Source organism: Columba livia, chromosome 1 (genome assembly GCF_036013475.1).
Source record: "Columba livia isolate bColLiv1 breed racing homer chromosome 1, bColLiv1.pat.W.v2, whole genome shotgun sequence".
Lineage (NCBI taxonomy): Eukaryota > Metazoa > Chordata > Aves > Columbiformes > Columbidae > Columba > Columba livia.
In genome coordinates this window covers 210105870-210124998 of record NC_088602.1, presented here as the reverse complement: position 1 = coordinate 210124998, position 19129 = coordinate 210105870, and the positions used below count along the sequence as shown (strand labels likewise).

Genomic DNA, 19129 nt, shown 5'->3' with positions numbered 1-19129 from the left:
TGCCGTTACCAAAATGGGGATCACGGGACATGAGAGCAGGAAGGGTGATGCTATCAACCCTCCTTTCAAACAGCTCTTAATTTGATGGGGAACCCTCTAGGCTGGGATTCATAAAAAGCATCTGGCAATACCGAGTTGCAGGACTACACCAATAATTATTGCTGGACACCTCATTGCAGCATTGCTGTTGAACGGCACTGATATTGCATGCGCTAATCCATAGGGCTCTTGCACACCAGCCCCAATGATGATCTTAAAGGTCTTTTCCAAGCAAAATGATTCCGTGATACCATATAATCTCAATAAACCCAAAGCACAAACTTTCCCACAGCCCCCTGTGCGCTGTTTCTGATCTAATAACTCAGGCAGGGACAGGTAGGGAATCGTTGCCTTATCCCATCTCCCTACAACCTGCTCCTGGGGTTAATCAGCTTGAGCTCTTATTTCTCATTTGAATTATAAGTCTTCAGTCTCCTCCCTTTGGCTCTCCTTTCTTCCACCACAAGGTTAAAGAGCCCTTTAACATTTGGTATCTCTTCCCTGTGAAAAGCTCTTTGATGCAGAAATCAAGTCATCTCAGGCACCCTGAGTTTGGGTAAAAAATGTCCAGTCTTGGGTCTCTTGTGATAAACGAGCCTGCAAGCCACCTACAAATCAGTTCTGTGGCTCTAATCTACATTTCCCATTGGACTTGGGGGGAAAAAAATGGCATCCCCAAAAGAACACAGATGTCTGGTTTTGGTTCTTGAGATGCAGGGATTAAATCAATTCTTTATGCCTCTGATTACTCAGAACACGCTCCTTTTTGCCCAAAAATCACATTTGACATGGCCACATGATTCAATTTCCTTCCCAGTGCCATGGCCATGGTGTCTGGGCACAGGGATGCACTGAGTCCCCAGACACTGGACAAATAGGGGTCATTTCCACTTCATTGAGGAAGAAGATGCTGTGTGTGTGATGTGTCTGATGTATTAAATGACTCCACACGGGGGCACATGAGGAGTTTGCTCACAAAGAGTATCCAGCACGGCTGACGTCCACAGTTTCAATTTGAGCCATAGACTTGGGACCCCCATAATTTCTTAGTCTCTGGGTGCAAGTAACAGAATCATAGAACAGTTTGGGTTGGAAGGGACCTTTAAAACTCGTCCAGTGCCACCCCTGCCATGAGCAGAGACATCTTCACCAGCTCAGGTTGCTCAGAGCCCCACCCAGCCTGGCCTGAGATGTCTCCAGGGATGGTACTGAGCTCTTCCTGCTTTTGAGAGGACACCATAAAGCTCCCATGTCAGCCAGGGTCCTGCAGCCCAATCCCAGAAAAAATGAGGGGTTTGAGGCTCCATCCTCTGTGCTTTCAGGTCTCTCTCCAGCTTAACCATGCTCAGCCAAGGGAAACGCTGCATCCAGGAGGAGAAATCAAGCTGATGGATGCTCATGGCACAGGCGACCATCTCCAGAGCTGCAGTTTACACATTTACATAGGTGTGTATTGTGTGTGTGTGTTTTTGTGCTGGGAGCCCTCTCGTGGCTGCTGCATCCATGCTCATTCCAGCTTCATGATTCAGTGTGGTGTTAATTTGTAGAGCCAGCAGACAGATACAGTGCAGAGCAGAAGCAAATGTTCAGCAGACCACCTAAATCAGAGCGAGATTTCCTCCATCAGGAACTCCCCACTCTGAGCTACTCCCTCATTGCTGTTCCTAGAAATATCCTTGTTAATACTGTTCCTTGCAGTAACCAAGCCTGTAGCTGCAATCAATCATCTGACGGACTTTTCAGTTCACTTTTTAAGGCTGTTGGTATCTTGTCTCTTAGCATTTTCAAGAAGAGCATTCTCTCCATCATATTGGAGCACTTTGGTATGCAAATACATTAAAACAGCACTGGATTAATGCGTTTTCCCTCTCTCCATCACTGGGGCTTGTGTCATGCAATGCATAGTGTTGGGCTAGGGTCTCCCAGCTGGGCTGGACTGTGCACTTATGGTGATGTTCAACCTCAGGGTGCTGGGTTTGGTACAAGGCAGCAGAGCATGGTTTGGGCTCTTAGAAGAAGGTGCATGCCCAAGAGGCCAGGAAAAGAAAAAAGAGTGAAATGAGATGTTAAGGCTCCGACAACCACACTGCAGCAACACCACAACTTATTGCCCTGCAGCTGAGCTGTGATTGCTGCTGCTACCAGCCTGGATGCACCTTCCAACTTTGTTGAAAATGATATAACGTGTCTTAGAGGTGTGTACACATGCACTTGTCAAGCAGCTCTAGCTCCTGGCTACGGAAGAGACCTCTCTATTTGCTGCTGTCCCTCAGCTGAAGTGTAGAAACAAACCACTTCAGCTTTTAAGGGGCAAGAGTCTTACAGACCTGGAAGGAAGAGGTAAGGCAAGCTACCCTGCATCACGTTTCCTCTGGGACAGTCACCTTGGCTCACCTGATTCACAGAAGTTTGTTACATTACAATTTGCTCATCTGTGAGTCCTTAAAAAGGATAAAGCCCCCAAATTCCTGCTCAGACCCTAAAATCCTCCTCTTTTAGGGAATCAGACTCTGCACTCCAGAGCTGGGCTCAGGGTGGTGCATACCAGGGTCTAAAAGACTAATGCTGTTCAAGGAAACCTGAGGGTCTGTAGACTATTCTGAGACATCTGTGAAAAGTAAGAAGGAAAAGGAAATATCATGTTGGGGGCATATATTCAATTCACTGCCTGGGGTCTGATTTTTAAAAGTATTGGGAATCATCAACTATTCCATCAACCAGGCCCAAAAGAATAGGATAGGTGCTGAGGCCAGCTGGATTCAAGTTAGAAGGAGATTGTCTTTTTCTTTTTTTCCAATGAAGTGGTAAATTAACCAACAAAATGTTTGCCAAGGACATTGGGGGGTTCCCACTTCCCTGCTCATATGCAGAGGACAAGGTTGGCCATCAGCCTCCTGCCCAGGTCTCATATCTGAACAGTGGTCTCCTCTGAGGTTGTAGAGGAGCCGTCCCAGGACTCGGAGCACTGGGTGAGAGATTTGCCTCCCAGTCCCTCCCAGTTTGTCACTTATCTCCACACTGGTCTACTGCCCAGCGCTGCTGGGGAAGACATACGTGGCCGGTGTCCTGCTGTGGTTGTCCTTCCACCTTCTCCTCCAAGGACTCAAGAAGCTCCATCCACTGGTTTCCTTGCAGGTCACCTTCTGGGGGTGGTGGGGACACTGCCAAGCTCTGCAGAGGGTGGTAGATGAGCGACCACACAATCTTACTAATTACCAGAATGGAAGATCCTTCTCTGGGCCCTGACACAAATTCACTTCAGTAAAAAAGGGGCAAAACTCACAGAATTGCAAGGATTTGTCCAATCAAGCTTTGAGAAATGTAACTGCTTTGCATCTATTAAATCAGCACAAATTGAAAAGTAACTAAAAGTAACTTTTAAAGGGCATTTACATACACTGCTGAGATAAGTGTTTGTCCCTCTTGAGTCTCTCTCCTTCCATCTTTCCTCCGACGTTTTCTCCAAGTACTCAGGAGGGTTTCCTGGGGGCTGGTACTCAGGTTCAGAACCACCAGCAGATGAACCCTGTGGAGACCAAGGAAAGTCACTACTTTTCGTAACTCAAGACATCACCCACAATATCCTACTTCATCAACACTGCCATTTATTCAATAGCATGCTCAGAGACAGCAGGACAAGGCTGGAGGCCCAAGGTGCCAAGACCTCTCTTGTACCTTACTTGGGAAGTGCCAACAAGTATGGGTTGGGGCAGACTGCAAGGATCCCTGGTGTGTCAGAGGGCTGCTTTGACCCCTCCACTCCCAGCTCTCTGGTCGAAGACTAGCTGAGACAGACTGGTCCAGATGAGCAGAGAGGTCCTCAGCTCTTTCTGCCAGATTGGGTTGAGCTCCCAAAGCCCAACAGAGGCAGTTTTGGTGTCTCCATACCCCAAATCCCCAGCACTGCTGGCACACATCCAGCTCATGTCTCTTGGTGCAAACACATCTACTGTTGAGCACTCCCTCTCCTCTCAAAGCCCTAAAATGCTATCATCCAGGTTGCAATGATCCAGAAAAGCAATGTCTCATCTGAGATCACAGCAAGAGCCTGGAGCTGATGAACCTGTCTCACCTTGTCTAAGTACCTGAGGAACTGGGTCACTGTTGAACCAACCACAGAGGAAGATAAAATCATCAAGAGCTGGCTCCAAACATCCCCACTGCTCCTGTGCTCCAGTTAGAGACAACAGTTCCAACCAGTGACCAGTTTATGGAGAATGAGTCGCTTCTTGGTTGTCATAAAAAATAAAAGAGGATGAGAAAAGCCCCACCACAGCTGCAGGCACCATTTCCTTGACTATCCCTTATCAGAACAGTCTAGTACAGGCAAATTAAGATCTGTGACTCCTCCAGCAGCTATGAGAGGTGATCTGGATACAGCCCTTTGATGGTATTCCTGGAGGTGTGTTGTATCACACTAGAACTTGGGTCCAGCATGGAAATTAAGCCTTAACATTGCTAACAAATTCCTAATTCCTGTAACACAAGCTATCTGTTACTTGCAATTGCAAAGGATGCAAGTGACTAGATAGTCTCTAGCAATTTGTCTGGTTCCTCAAGCAAACAAGGACTGTGGAGTCATGGCAGGGACTCCTCTCTTGGGCAATCTCAACCCAACCTGACAACAGGATTGGATCTGTCTCTGCTGGAGCAGGAGCGATCCATCTATTTTACAGCCTCCAAGTAAGAAGCTGCAGGGCAAGTTCAACACATCACCAGCATGAGGATGGTTTGAAGTCAGCCCAACCTGTGCTGGTTTTTGCTCAGAAGGCAAGAAAGATGGAGAGGAAGGGAGAAGGATCAGGAGGATCTCTCATCACTGGAGAATGGACTGGGAGCTCACAGACAGCTGCTACATGTCGGGTGAGCAATCTCTTAATATTGCTACAGCAAACCAGATTGACCGGAGCACAGATCTACATAGCAACACTCCATCCATTCTGCTGGTTATTTTCACCTCAGGGAGTCCTCCAGACATTGGCACAAACTGAGGCTCCGTCTTCAGGCCGTGTGCTGCTTCTGTCATCTCAGTGTTGGCCAGGGCATCACGAGAAGTATCAAACACCAGCGAATCCTGCAACATCAGACAACAGTGAGTTGATGTGGCCGAGACAAACCTGAGCTCCCAGGAACCACACATACAAAGAGTTGGATCCTGATGGGTTATTTCTGCCCATGGCCCCATCTCTCCAGCATGCTCTGTCCCACCTGGTGACCTTCCCAAACCAGAATGGAATGTCAAAAATTCCCTGCTGGCCACCTCCAAGCCTTCCTTCCAAGCTAATTCTGCTTCCCAGAGACCCCTCTTTGCTTCTGAGGCTGCCCTCATGATCGCTTAGAATCATAGAATCATTTTGGTTGTAAAAGACCCTCGAGATCATCAAGTCCAACTGCTACCCCACCCCTGACACTAATCCGTGTCCCTGTCTCTGTGTCTGCTCAACCCCTCCAGAGATGGTGACTCCACCATTGCCCTGGGCAACCTGTTCCAATGCCCAATGACCCTTCCAATAAAGAAATCCTTCCTAATGTGCAAGCTAAACTATCTCATGCTTCTCATTTCAATAATTTCTTTTTTTAGTTTTCTCAATCTACACTTTTCATGCTTGCAGCTGCTTTGCTTCCCTTGTACACCCACCGCTCCAGCAACCCCCAGCCCTCAAAGAGCACAAAGAGGCTGATGGCTTTGGAGAACGGCTTCTAGCTACCCCATCAACAACATGGGTTGACTGATTCCTATTTCTACTGAAAAAAAAAAAAAAGAGTATTTTGCAATCCCATCAGCCATTACCTTCTTCTAGCTTAATTGTTTCTTACAGTGGCTGCAAGTCACCGCAACCTGCTTGACGACAGAGGTGACCCTGAAGCCTTCAATGACTCATTTCTGTCTCTCATTTCCTTCCAGGTCTGTCTGCCCTCTGAGGATGATGGATGACAATACACAGGCCGTGCTCAGCAGCATGTAGAGGTACCTGCTTTCTCCTGGAGGTCTTGCTTGGCCTGGAGCCACCCAGCTGCCAAAGCAGCCTGTCCAGCCCGTCCCGCAGTAGCGCATTGGAGAGGTCCCTCAGCAGTGCCAGCTGCAACCAGTGGAGACCATTAGGGAAGAAGTCCAGTGCCACCCTCCTGTTCCTGACACACAACAGTGCAAGTGCAGCCACCCCTGAACAATGGTCGGTGCATTTCCAGTGGGGCTCACAGGGAACCTGGTGAAGTGATGTGTCCCAGCAGCCAAGGACCAATATTAATATAGGTGTCTATGGTTTGGGCATCTAGGAGCTGATTGGTGGTGCTTACGTGGTGAGTCTCCCCATTCTGAGTAAAACCCCCACATTTGACCAGATCAGTCAGTCCCTCACCTCCCTTGGTTACATCTCCAGAGCTTAGAATAGTTATGGCTTCAAGGGACCTTCAAGGTCATCCGGTGCCCCCCCTGCCATGAGCAGGGACATCTTCACCAGCTCCGGTTGCTCAGAGCCCTGTCCAGCCTGGCCTGGGATGTCTCCAGGGATGGTTCATCCACCACCTCTCTGCCCAACCTGGGCCAGGCTCTCACCACCCTCACTGTAAAAAATTCCTTACCCATGTCCAGCCTGAATCTCCCCTCTTTTAGTTTAAAACCATCATCCCTTGTCCTATTGCAACAGGTCCTGCTCAAATGTCTGTCCCCATCTTTCTTATCAGCCCCTTTTAAGTCTGGAAATGTTGCAATAAGGTCTCCTTGGAGCTTCTCTTCTCCAGCTGAACACCCCAGCTCTCTCAGCCTGTCCTCCCAGCAGAGCTGTTCCAGCTTCGGGTCATTCCTGTGGCTCCTGTGGCCCGTCTCCAGCAGGTCCATGTGTGTCCTGTGCTGAGGACCCAAAGCTGGACCAGCACTGCAGGATCCCCTCCCTCCACCTGCTGCCCACGCTGCTGGGGATGCAGCCCAGGATACAATTGTCTTCTGGGCTGCAAGTGCACGTTCCCAACTTGTGTCCAATCTTTCATCTACCAGCTTACAGAACAGAGCTGAAGGTAACGAGCACAACTACACCTGCCTGCCTGGCAGATACTACAAGCTGAGCCTCATCACTCTTCCTAAGCTTGATGGCCACCTTGAGAGTGCAGATGGAGGCCATCAGTCTATCAGTGCTGTATTGTGCAGTGACTATTCACTATTATTTGTGTTATGAGCTGAGGATCAGCCCAAACTGGACTTTGTGCTGAACAGGACACACAGCATGGTCAGAGCACCCAGGATTCTGTGTGGGTCTCTTCATGCTGACTGCGCAGACCCAGTGCTGAAGTACAAGCCAAAGCAGGTGGTAGCACCAAGCTCTGAATGAGTATTTGCCAAGTCTCAATGTCACACAGGTCTCAAAACCACCCCCACTATAATATAGCAGCAGAAAAGCCGTCGAAGAAGCTATTGAATACACATGGTAAGCTGTAAAAGGAAATCTAATAACCCTACCTTCTAATGAGTGCCAGTTCTGGACCTGAGGGAGCACACATAGTCTCCAGAAGGCCAGAAGAAATAGATGAAAAAGCTTAATTACAAACACCTTGTCAGAAGGGATAGATGAAAAAGCTTAATTACAAACACCTTCTCAGAAGGAAAGTCAAAGCGTTACCCACCTTGATACCATTTGCTTCAAAAAGCCTCTCCAGATCCTGCAAGAGGAAAGAAGGGTCAGAACTTCTCCAGCCCAGGAAGCAGGTGGTGGTGACGAAGCCTGGGGTCACACTTTGAGTCCCCTCTGCCACCCCAACCCCAGGCAGAAAGGGAAGTGTTTCCAACATAGATATGCTCTATAATTTTTGTTTTATTTACCTTCATTTCCACTGTTTTGCCTGGTGGACCGGGTTCTCCCTTCAAATGAACAAGAACAACTCATTAATTAAGTCATTATCCTGATGAAGGAAGGAAGAGGAGCTCTGAGGAGGGGCAAGAGTCACGTATCTGGCCCTTAAATCTGCTACCAGCCCACCAAGCGACACCAGATAAATGCCCATCAGCTCAGATATTGGGGCTGAATCCCACCCTGCTCAACAGACTCCTTCCCTCCACCATCAGATACGGTTGCTGGTTTCATTTTATAGGACAAGCCTGGACCAGAGCCAGACATGACCATCATCAAAGTGATATTTGGACCAGAGCTTTGCACCATCCCCCTCTCCATTTCTTGGCAATGTAAACTGTATAAAGAAGAAAAGGTTTCTGAGGGCCCCTCAGTGCCACCAATGCTGTGGCGGCTGTGCAGAGGTAGCAGCAAGGAAGAGGATGGTCAAGGTGCCCCCATGGGTGGTGGTCCCTTCTGGAGGTGGCTGTGGTCCTGGTAGTCCTTCGTACTGCCACACACAGTCCTGGTCAAATATGTCCAATGGGTTGGACTCCCAACAGCAAGTCCCATGGACAGGCTATCTGTCTCTTCTTGCCCAGCGTGGTGTGGCTCTCCAGGCCAGTGATCCTGGGCCACCATTGTGGATGAAATGATGGATGAGCTGCAATGGCTTGGGAAGTCCAGTGGTTGGGTGAAAAACCTCTGCTGAGGTGGGGGATGACCTGCCTCTCTGACAGGCTTCATTTCACTGAAATCTGGTTTCTGTATAGACAGATTCCGGTGGAATGAAGGGTGCCAGGAAGGCCCTGAGGCTGCTGTACCTCCATGCCAAGGTGTGCCAGGGCAAAGGAACCACACTAGCTGAAGGGGGTACATGGGCACAGCCCATGCATGTCACCTGAATTAGTCCTTGCCTTTGCAAAGACCTGGATCTTGTACCAAACAGGAGATCCACCTGTACCCACTGATGCTGCTTTCTGCAGTGTCTTCCTCTCCATTAAGTCAAGGAGCTGGTCCTACCTCGAAAAATCTCTAGATGTGTGTGGGATCCGAAATCTTTTCTCCTTCCATCACTTTCTGATGTGCTTTTCATCGTGCAAGGGGAAAAGGGAGGACACATTCCTGAACCCTTCAGAAATTTATTCCATCTGGCTCCCGCACATCTTCCTCCCTAAATGTCATGCATCTGCTTAATTAAGTTCTAGGACTACAACATCACTGGGACCACAAGTTTACGAGCCCAGCTTAGAAACTTCTTTGAAAATCCAATCTTTTGGAGGGTCAGAAGAAATCTGAGATGTGTGATCTGCCCCTCTGGCCAGCCCAACACAATGACACCAACACAAAGATTCCTCTGCATATTCGGGACATACCTTTGGGCCTGGAGGACCTCTTTCGCCTTTCAAACCATTCTTTCCACGATCCCCCTGTAAGCCAGCAGGAATATGTTAGTTCTTCATCCCTTCTAAAATTCCCAATGGAGTTGCTGGTTTCATCATGCATTGTATTATTTCTCACACACTGGCCCCAGACTAACAACATCTTTCCCACATGGACCAACCAGCCTTTTCTTTTAACTATCTCATGGATTCAACATAATTAAGTTAAATTTGGAGCAGCTCTGCTCTTCACTTGAAATCTGCTGCTTAAATAATCACATATTTAGCTTCAACACACATCTTCACCAGCAAGAAGATCCTACCTTGTCACCTTTCAAGGTGATGGTGTTCTCCAGAGAAGACATCTGCAGAAAAATGGAAGAAACCTTGCTCAAAAAGTGAATGATGGTGTCTTTGATAAAAGCTCTCACCTCCATGTGTCTTTCATCCCTGTTAGCCCTTATCCATCAGCACAGAGTCAGCAACTTAAACCTAAACTTGACATAGAATCATAGATATAAACCTCACAGAGAATTGTAGAGTCATCTTGGTTGGAAGAGACCCTCAAGATCATTGAGTCCAACCATTAGCTCAACATTGTCACTAAACCATGACCCTAAGAACATCATCTATGTGTCTTTTAAACTCCTCGAGGGATGGTGACTTTACCACTGCCCTGGGCAGCCTGTTCCAATGCCCAACAGCCCTTGCAGTGAAGAAATTGTTCCCAATATCCAACCTCAACCTCCTCGGCACAACTTGAAGTCATTTCTCTCATCCTATCTCTTGCTAGTTGTGAGAAGAGACCAGCACCCTCCATGTTCCAACCTCCTTTCACATAGTTGTAGAGAGTTTGGACACAAACTGACAGGGAGCTGAGATATATGGAGAGAAGCGTCCATCACCAGGATGCAATGACTCCTTGCTCCTGGCTTCGTCCAAGTTCCAAAGTTGGTAGAAACCACTGTTTTGTACAGGAATAATACTGCTGAAGGTGGTCGGTAGCATTTTGCCCACTTTGAAGGAGCCTCTTACTCAGATCCTGCCAATGCCTTATCCCTAGGAATGGAAGATAAATTCTATCACAGCTCTCACAAGGGGCTATAGCTGTCAGTAGTTTGGTTTCGCACTGGGGTGGCTTTACCTCCACTGAAGCCCATGGGGTGAAAAAATGCCTCCTTGCATATTAATGCACCAGAACACCTTCCTGATGACCTCAATGGCCTTTCAAAATCTATTTCAGCCTTATTTTTTATGAACCTGGGTTGAGTTGCTCGCTTTTCATCTGACACAACTTAATGTTAGGCCTCTTAGCCGAAGGAAAACTCCATGCAAAGGCACAGGAGAGTCCTGAGCATCAGTCACCCCATCTAAGAACCTTTCCTAGAAGGCATCCATCTGTCTGTCTTGACTATAGAAAGAGCCCAAATGCCTTGATTACACAACAGGTACTTGATTGATTAAAAGTATCAGGTGGGTTCATAGATAGCTTTTGAGTTTTTTCTGTGACACAATCTTTTTGCATCATCAATAACAAGCTATCTGGGGTGGGATTCATGCGTATATCTGCTGCACTGCTTTGCACCTTTGATAAGGTTAAGAGTGAAATCTACTCTACAACATGCACTGTTGCAAGCAATACGTTCTGGTGAAGGGTCCTCCATAGCACCGTGGATTCATGAAAGATCTCAATATATTTCTTCCCCCCCCAAAAAAAAAATATGTAAACCAACAGAATTACGCATTACTCACAAGTCTTCCAGGAGTCCCAGGTAGCCCAGGCTCACCCTATGAAGATACAACACCACCACACCCCAACCCCCAGAAAATAATTAGTGGTGCAATTCAACATTTTAGTCCCCAAACAGCCTCTCTCTCATGCAAGGTTATAGAGGGGAATGTGCAAACCTACAGATTCGCCCTTGTCTCCCTTCTCTCCAGTGATTCCCTAGGAGGGGGAGAGAGAGGGAGGATGAGAACAAGCCATGGCAGGGGAGGGGGCTCTCAGCAGACTCCCCACTTCTTGCCAGCTCAGCATCTGATGGACTAACAGACCCATCTTCAAGCAGCTGAGCTAATGAAATCTGGACTTCAACATCTCTCCTGTGGAGGAGTTCTCTGTTATTTAATAATAAAGTTATTGGAGGGAGAACAGGCAGAACATAAGCGCATTGTTTCCCTTCCTCACCAGACTGAGACAGTGATAAACATTTTATTTCAAGCAGTGTGGAGCTGGGGAAGGTTTTGCACACTCAGAAACCCTGAGTGCACAGTTCTGCTATTTAACTTGTGCTCTAGCTAATAAAAAAAGAAGCGAGAAACAGCTCTAATAGTCCCTTTTGAAGAGGAGACCCCCTCCCCAGGAAAGAGGGAGGGAGCTTCCCATGCCTCCCAGACTGCAAGACCAAAAATAATCTGTTTTTTCCTTTGATTGGCATTGCACTCTCTCAAGTCCTCCCTCTCTCAACTGCTCCTTTAGGGACTGTCTTACATCCTTCCCAGGTTGCCCTGTGTCGCCTTTTATCCCCTGCTCTCCAGGTCGTCCTGGGACTCCAGGTGGACCCTGTAAGAAAGGATTCGGAAAAGCAATCAGAAATTATTTTTGAGCACATCCAGCAGCTCAAAAAAAGTAAAATAAACAAGAGAAATGCTACCCCTCTACTGTTTTTCATTCAGAAAATAAATATTTGTGCATGGACATTTCTCAGTGGGGACTCTCGTTGGGCTGGAGAAGGAAGTTCTCCCCTCCTGCACCAACCAGGGATGCCTGGGCAGCAGCAGAGCAGCCTCCCTTGATGCCCCATCACTCACCTGGGCAGAAAATTGTAATAACAACAATTATTACCCTGATTCCTCTCTCTCCTGGTTCTCCAGGGACACCAGCTTCTCCCTAAAAGAGAGGAGAAGGAACTTCTAAAACCTTTTTTGTCCTTTCTTTTTCAGCCTTTAGCTTTAGAAGATAAAACCAAAGCTAAAATAACAGAAAGAAGAGCCAAGGGCAAGATGAAGAAGGTTCTTCGTAGTTTTGTCTAACCTAAGGACAAGTAAACTGGAAATAAAATGAGCAGGGTTCAGCTCTGGGCAACCTGGGCCAGTGTTTTACTACCCTCATTGTAAATATTTCTTCATCATATCTAGTCTGAATCTCCCTTCCTTTAGTTAATACCATCACCCCTTGTCCTGTTGCAACAGGCTCTGCCAAAAAGCCTGTTCCCATCTTTCTTATCAGCCTCTTTTAAGTACAGAAAGGCTGCAATAAGGTCTCCCCGGAGCTTCTCTTCTCCAGCTGAACACCACAACTCTCTCAGCCTGTCTTCCCGGCAGAGCTGTTCCAGCCTCGGATCATTTTTGTGATATATATCCCTTAATGAGCAAACCATCACGCCTAATTAAAGGTAATTTGTGCAGCCTGGTCTGTTGACCACTTGTTGTTGCAAGGGCATAACGTGGAGTTGTTATCTTGGTACAGAGTGGTGTACCAAGATGTCCAGCATGACCATCTGACTGGATCGTTAGCTTCTACTTACATCTTTACCTCTTAGTCCGGTCTCGCCTGGTTTCCCAGGGAATCCTGGTTCACCTTTCTCTCCCTTCAGACCTATCTCCCCCTAAAGAAAACAAGTCTGTTGTTACATTCCTCTTTTGCATTTCATAGGCCTCAAATTTTAGACACTACGGGGCATATTCAGACAGTGTTCCAGGCCCCATAGCCATGCAATTGCTTCCTGGCTGAAGCTTGGGCTCAGAGCATCTACCCTGCTCTAGGAAGGGCTGTGCTTATAGTATTAGCTTAGCAGGCAAGGCTGGAGAGCATCCCTCTCTACTGTAGTCATTCCATCTCTAATGTATTCCAACCAGACTCCACCATCAGCCTTGGCAGACACGGCAGGACAGACTCTTCTGAGGAAGCTTTGCAATTCAAATATGGTGGCCCATTAGTGGAGACCCAGGACACGGGTCCAGTCTTGAGAGAGGGGTGTGGACACAGCGTCAGTTTCCCCTCCATGTTTTAATGCCTGTTCCCATGTGAAATCAGTTGAGCTCTCACACATGGGCACTTACGCATCTGCTCTGCTTGGGGTTTGTACAACAGAGACCTTCCTCATCACTCAACCACCTTACCATGCCTTCTCCCAAACCAAAATACCTCTTGCTGCCTTCTCCACTTTGCAACTGCATTAACATGTCTTGTTAACACACCCTGCCTTGGATGCATCTCATTTATCTCTTTTGACAACCAATTTCTCCATGCCCATGAAGTTTACCCAGCCTAAATATTCCATGCACTGGGCTCTGTATTGTGCTGTAACAATTCCCAAATCCATATGCTCCTTCAGCCAAGCCTGAGGAGCAACACTGAGCAATGTACACAGCAAGACAGATTCACTGAATGAACACCATGTTTGGGGTGTTTTCCAGACCTCTCTTGACCAGTTTTGAACCTTTGCTACAAGCCAGCATTTACAGATTTTTTTTAAAGCCTCGTTAAAGATGCAAAAGCATTTATTTATCCAATGCAGGGCTCTGTGTGTCATACAGAGACTCCAGCAAAGCAGAATTTGTTCAGACCTGTCAGCTTTTGAACACTCCCTATGTTTTGACACTAAGCCCCACGGCAAAGATAGAACCCCACTGACTCGAGATGCTTTGGGTAACACAGAAACCAGTTGTGAGACATTGCTTTATGCTTTGCAAGCACTGCATAGACTCACCTTTTGACCTGGTTTGCCAGACAAACCTACATTTCCCTGCAGAAATAAAGACTGTTAGTCGCATGGCAAGAATGATACGTGTAGAATAATTTCAGGTGAGGGTCCTCTGTTGTAGCTAAAGGGTGTAAACCCCAGACTCAGTGCTGAAAAGCTGCTCTTAGACTGAAACAGTGTAGAAAAGTGCAGAGAAGGGGAAAACAGATGGTGTCCTAAGAGAAGAGCACACAGTGTCTAGATGCATCCAGCTTCCCCACTTCTGAAGCCACCAATACTTTGGTGACTAGCTTTGAACAGAAGGGTAGGAACCTCGAAGTTCACAGAGTCACAGAATGTTAGGGATTGGAAGTGACCTCAAAAGATCATCTAGTCCAATCCCAAGCTGTTGGGTTTTGCAAGCTTTTGCTGGTTTAAAATGAAAGGGACTTTCAATATCCTCATGGGATGGAACACCAAGGCATCAACCCAACCCTTACTAGAAATCAGTGAACTCATGTGGGAACTACCAGAAGCTTGCACCTTCTGAGACATATAAGTCAGGAAGATGAAGGTCAAGTCCACATTCAGGTCACAAAGCTATTTGAAACGGGGCTTCTTTGGCTTTGCTGTTTGGAGAATTACCAGTTGAGCATTGACCATCTGTGTTTTCTCCAGACTCATGAGTGATCTTCTCTCTGCATTTTGGAGGAGCCCAACGCCTTTGCACATGAGTGTGGAAGACAGTGCTAACTACCCCATCACTCAAGACCACCATGGGATCTTTAACCGCTGGGTGACAGCCCCGGTCCTTGCCACCACCCCAGGATTAATTTCCTAAGGGCTGAAGGCCAACAAACTCACATGCATAGAGGTGACAGAAAGATTTTGTCTCTGAACCTCCTGATTTGTCTCCTTAGTCCTCCCCTTTCCACACCCAGCAGATTGCCCCACTCACCCTATCGCCTGGGTCTCCCTTTAGCCCAGGTTGACCAGGAATGCCGAAACCTGGACTTCCCTGCAAAAATCAATGATGATGCGTGTCTCAGTGTGACAACTGGGGAGATTTTCCTCTCTGCAACTCTACAGAGACACAGCTAGGGCTAAACCCTGTGCTGGTACTACCTCCCAGTTTGTCCTTCATGGCTGCCACATGGTCCCTCTCCCCTCCTAACAACACTCGTTGTCACTTCTGAGAGATGCTATTGTGGAGAGATAGCTTCCACTATAGTGTTATTTGGGGAACCCATGATACGCCTCGGTTTCCCCCTCCCAACCTCACAGATCCTGGCCACAATTCTTCCACTGCCAGGCACCAGCTGCGGTGGCATGACCCTGCTCCACTCATTATCTCACTCTTGAAAACACAGAATCATAGAGTAGTTTGGGTCGGAAGGGACATTCCAAGCTCATCCAGTTCCCCCCCGGCCATGATCAGGGACATCTTCAGCAGCTCAGGTTGCTCAGAGCCCCGTCCAGCCTGGCCTGGGATGTCTCCAGGGATGGTTCATCCACCACCTCTCTGCCCAACCTGGGCCAGGCTCTCACCACCCTCAGTGTAACAAATTTCTTCCTCATGTTGAGACAGAGCAGATCTTAGCGATTTTCATCAACCGCGGGCAGCCGGCTGAGCTGAGAATCAGTGACTCTACACCTCTCACTGACTTCCTTTCAAGGAGGTTTTGAGTTCTCACTGTGACGAGTCTCCCCTTGGTGTACAGCACATGGGTGCTCCTTGATAGCATGAGGAGTTCCATTACCTCAGAGCTTCCTTTGTGGATACAAACAAAACAAACCCTTCTACCCATAAAGGATGTGCCAAGAAAGCACGTGCATTACCTTCTCCCCTTTGTCTCCTTGTATTCCTTTGTTTCCCTGTGGTCCCAGGGGCCCTGTTGGTCCAATATCTCCCTGTGAATAAAGACATCCTCAGAACTAATATCATGCAGGAAAACAAGGCCTGTTCATGTGGCTCTCTAGAGCTGCATTTTGTACTTTTAATACACCATGAAAAACATTCCCTTGCAAAATCCACCCATGCATCCATCACTAGGCTTACACTTCAGCTTTCTCTGCGGTACCTGGTCTTCTGCCATACAAAACCCATCACAGTAGTTCCAACCTCTCCAATGATGCAACTTGTATAATGTAAAGCACCATGTGTGCATTCATAGTGGTATAAGCAGGATAAAATTCAGGTCCCATGTCACTGTTTACAGGCAGCCAGCTCAAAAGAAGTGAGATGTTTTTGCTAATTAGTGTTAAGCAACCTGGACAGTAAGACCAAGGAAGTGTGTTGGCCCAGTGAAAAGGACAAACTTCATTGTCTCTAAAGCGTGAAGGACATATGAAGCACTGTAGGGTATTTCATGAATGCTAGCAGTCAAAAAGCCAAAAGAAGTAGTAAATAAGGGAGATAAGGGAGATCTTTTATTTCTCTGCAGATTGGCAATAAACTATAAAGAATTTTAAAAAATAAGATATTCCAGACCACGTTCCACCATGAGGGCTGTGCGAGAGTGAAGTATATCCACCTGCCTATAAAGCAGATGTACAATATGGACAACATAGTCAGGGCACAGATCTGTCTCAGAAATCTCCCTGGTTTGAGAAATTCAACTTCCTTCAGTCACAGGGATGACAAACACTGGGTCAGGGACCCAGAGAAGTGGGGAATCTCCATCTGTGGAGATGTTAAGCACAAAAGGTCTTGAGCAACCTGACCCAGCTTTGATGTTGGATCTGTTTTGAGAAGGGTGTGGGACTAGAGACCTCCAAAAGTCCCTTTTAGCCTCAGCTGTGCTTCGATTTCATGTCAATGTGTCCCTTGGATGGCAAGTAGCTTTGGTGTGTTGGCTGGATCTGTGCTTTGGTGATCTCTACCTTCTAACACTAGCACATAGAAACTCCAGATTTCCCCATGGACTGGGGCTAGAAAGACAATGACAGGCATAAAATGCTAATAAAACCAAAAGAAATATCAGCAGGGCAAGACTACTGCTACTTTTCCAACCTCTCCAGTCAATCACAGGGGAGATATGATTTCAAACGGTGAAATATGCTCCAACTCTCACTTTTTCAGGCCAAGTTCTCATCTAAGTTTCAAGCACTGCTATTTAATGGACTTACCCTGATGCCTTTCTTGCCTGGAGGTCCCAAAACCTGAGGATAAAAAGAAATCAAAAAAATTATTATTTGAGGGAAAAAGATCTCCCTTTCAAAGGAGGTTCTATTCATGTCACCTTTTCCAAAGCAAGAGAATCTCAGCCTTGTTATGGGATAGGAAACTCATCACCTGCACTGGGTCATAAAACACCAGAAATGGCTACAAGCCAAACCCCAAACCCAGCGAAGCTTGTGAAGGAATCCCATCAGCTTCAGTAAGTTTTAGCTCCAGGGATGGAACTGAACCACCACTGAGTCTCAGTCCTTAATGCAACATCCGGCTGCTCCCACAGCCCTTGAAGAAGTGCTGTGGGGTACACAGAAATGGCCACCATCAAGGTTTCTCCTTAAAGCTGCCCTAGCATTTGGAAGGACATGAAGAGGAGGCTGTAGGAGCCCTATTTCCACATAGGAATGAGGCAAAGGAGACCCATCAGCAGCTCCTCTTCAGCAGGGACCAGCACAACCCCATTGGGAATGGGGAGCTTGAGTGGAGGACAGGCCTGGAGCACAGGGCTTCAGTGGTGGGAAGGCTTTAGCCTGATGTTTCCTGCACAGCACTGAAGCTCCTTTGAGGAGCCAGTGGACAGCTGTGGTGCTGGGCTGGGAATACAAGAAGTGGAGCAAGGAAGCAGAGGACATAGTTGTCTGGAGGGTCAAGGAAAAGGTCCATTAATCCTTCCCGCAGTTCAGTGGTACACATCTCTCTCGGTCCTTGGTCTACTGGCAGCACTGGTGGTGGTACCGCATAGCTACAGCATGAGAAGGACTATAATACACTCATAGTTACCCCCATAGCTGGAGCACCTGGGAGTCCTGGGTTCCCCTGACAAGGCAAGAGGACATAAAATGAACGATGAAAAACTTCTTCTTATTGCTCTTCCCATCCATTCCTTAAATCAGCTCAAAACTCATTTCAGAAGCACAAGATGGAGAGGAGACACTGGGCTCAAGTGCATCCCTGGGGGCTTCATCTCTGCATAACCCCCCCAACAAACACACTCAACTGTGCTTACAAGAGTTGTACACATGGAACAAGCCGGGGAAGGTCAGGACACCTTCACCTGAGCTAGCCAAACATGTTGTTCTCTTACTGTTTGACTTACTTGGTTTCCCTTCTGCCCTGGAGGTCCTGGGAGTCCCTGTAAGACATCAAAAGAGAATTTCCACTGGATTGAAAACAGATTTGGAGATTTTTGTCTGTGCTGTAGTGAGAAGATCCCAGCCAGAGGAACCAAAGGAAGAAGCTTCTTCAGCTCAATTTTTCACTAACTACAAGACAGCTCTTTCAGACAGCTATGAGGGCTTTTGGGTGAGAGATGGAAATCCCCATGCCCATCTCCAGCACACCTGGTTGCCATCTACCAGGAGACCAAGCACAGAGCAGCAAGCTCTCATCCCAGGTCAAACCTATTGAGGATGGGTCTTTGCAAGCAAGAAAAGGTATGAAGACAGCTGTGAGAGCATGGGACCTACCAGACCAGGTCAGTGTTTTGCCTAACCCAGCCCCAGGACTCTGCTCAGAGGTGGAACCTGTGAGTAAATGTACCCGCTGTGCTTGCAGGGCCTTGCTCCTGCAAGATCCACTGGCTGGAGGAAGACTAACAGTCTATTTCCACTTTTCATGACTCTAGCTACTCTTAGGAAGAAATGCTGCCATTTCTTTTGACTTTTGAGGTTACAATCAAATGTATGTGCGGAACAAGCGCAGCTGGGGGAGCTGTAAAAACAGCAAACCTGAAGCACGGCTCAATAAAACCAACCTGTGAATACTCAGTATGGACTGGCAAAGAATATTGAAGGTTTGTTTGTCGGTGTCGGGGGATTTACCATTGGTGCAAGGTCTACCCCATGCACGAGAGCTCTTCCAGCAGCAGTGAGCTCCCAAACCTTGTGATCATGTAGCTTGTAGCTACAAGGTCCAGTTACATCTGACCAGGAGAAGCCTTTGGGTGGGGGGACTTCAAATTCCCTCCCTCTGGATCTCCAAATAGATAACCTCAACTGCTCTGTTTTGAGCCCAAAAACAGACCCAGTG

General features: G+C 47.4%; 1 protein-coding gene across 2 annotated transcripts in view; it reads right to left on the bottom strand.

The window, feature by feature from the left end:
* LOC102087515 (collagen alpha-1(VII) chain) overlaps positions 1 to 19129 on the bottom strand; it is a 120510-nt gene that overhangs the window by 51036 nt on the left and 50345 nt on the right. Inside the window, exons 33-51 of one of the 2 annotated variants that reach the window (XM_065049330.1) lie at positions 18198 to 18233; positions 17882 to 17917; positions 17056 to 17088; positions 15766 to 15837; positions 14885 to 14944; positions 13954 to 13989; positions 12769 to 12849; positions 12087 to 12131; positions 11733 to 11804; positions 11154 to 11189; positions 10994 to 11029; positions 9565 to 9606; positions 9236 to 9289; positions 7853 to 7891; positions 7657 to 7692; positions 6012 to 6119; positions 4997 to 5113; positions 3437 to 3565; positions 3094 to 3210 (exon numbers count right to left, since the gene is read on the bottom strand). In XM_065049330.1, the coding sequence (XP_064905402.1) occupies positions 3094 to 3210; positions 3437 to 3565; positions 4997 to 5113; positions 6012 to 6119; positions 7657 to 7692; positions 7853 to 7891; positions 9236 to 9289; positions 9565 to 9606; positions 10994 to 11029; positions 11154 to 11189; positions 11733 to 11804; positions 12087 to 12131; positions 12769 to 12849; positions 13954 to 13989; positions 14885 to 14944; positions 15766 to 15837; positions 17056 to 17088; positions 17882 to 17917; positions 18198 to 18233 (1185 nt within the window). The remainder of the gene's footprint in view (positions 1 to 3093; positions 3211 to 3436; positions 3566 to 4996; positions 5114 to 6011; positions 6120 to 7656; positions 7693 to 7852; positions 7892 to 9235; positions 9290 to 9564; positions 9607 to 10993; positions 11030 to 11153; positions 11190 to 11732; positions 11805 to 12086; positions 12132 to 12768; positions 12850 to 13953; positions 13990 to 14884; positions 14945 to 15765; positions 15838 to 17055; positions 17089 to 17881; positions 17918 to 18197; positions 18234 to 19129) is intronic. The other variant, XM_065049331.1, reaches the window with a different exon arrangement.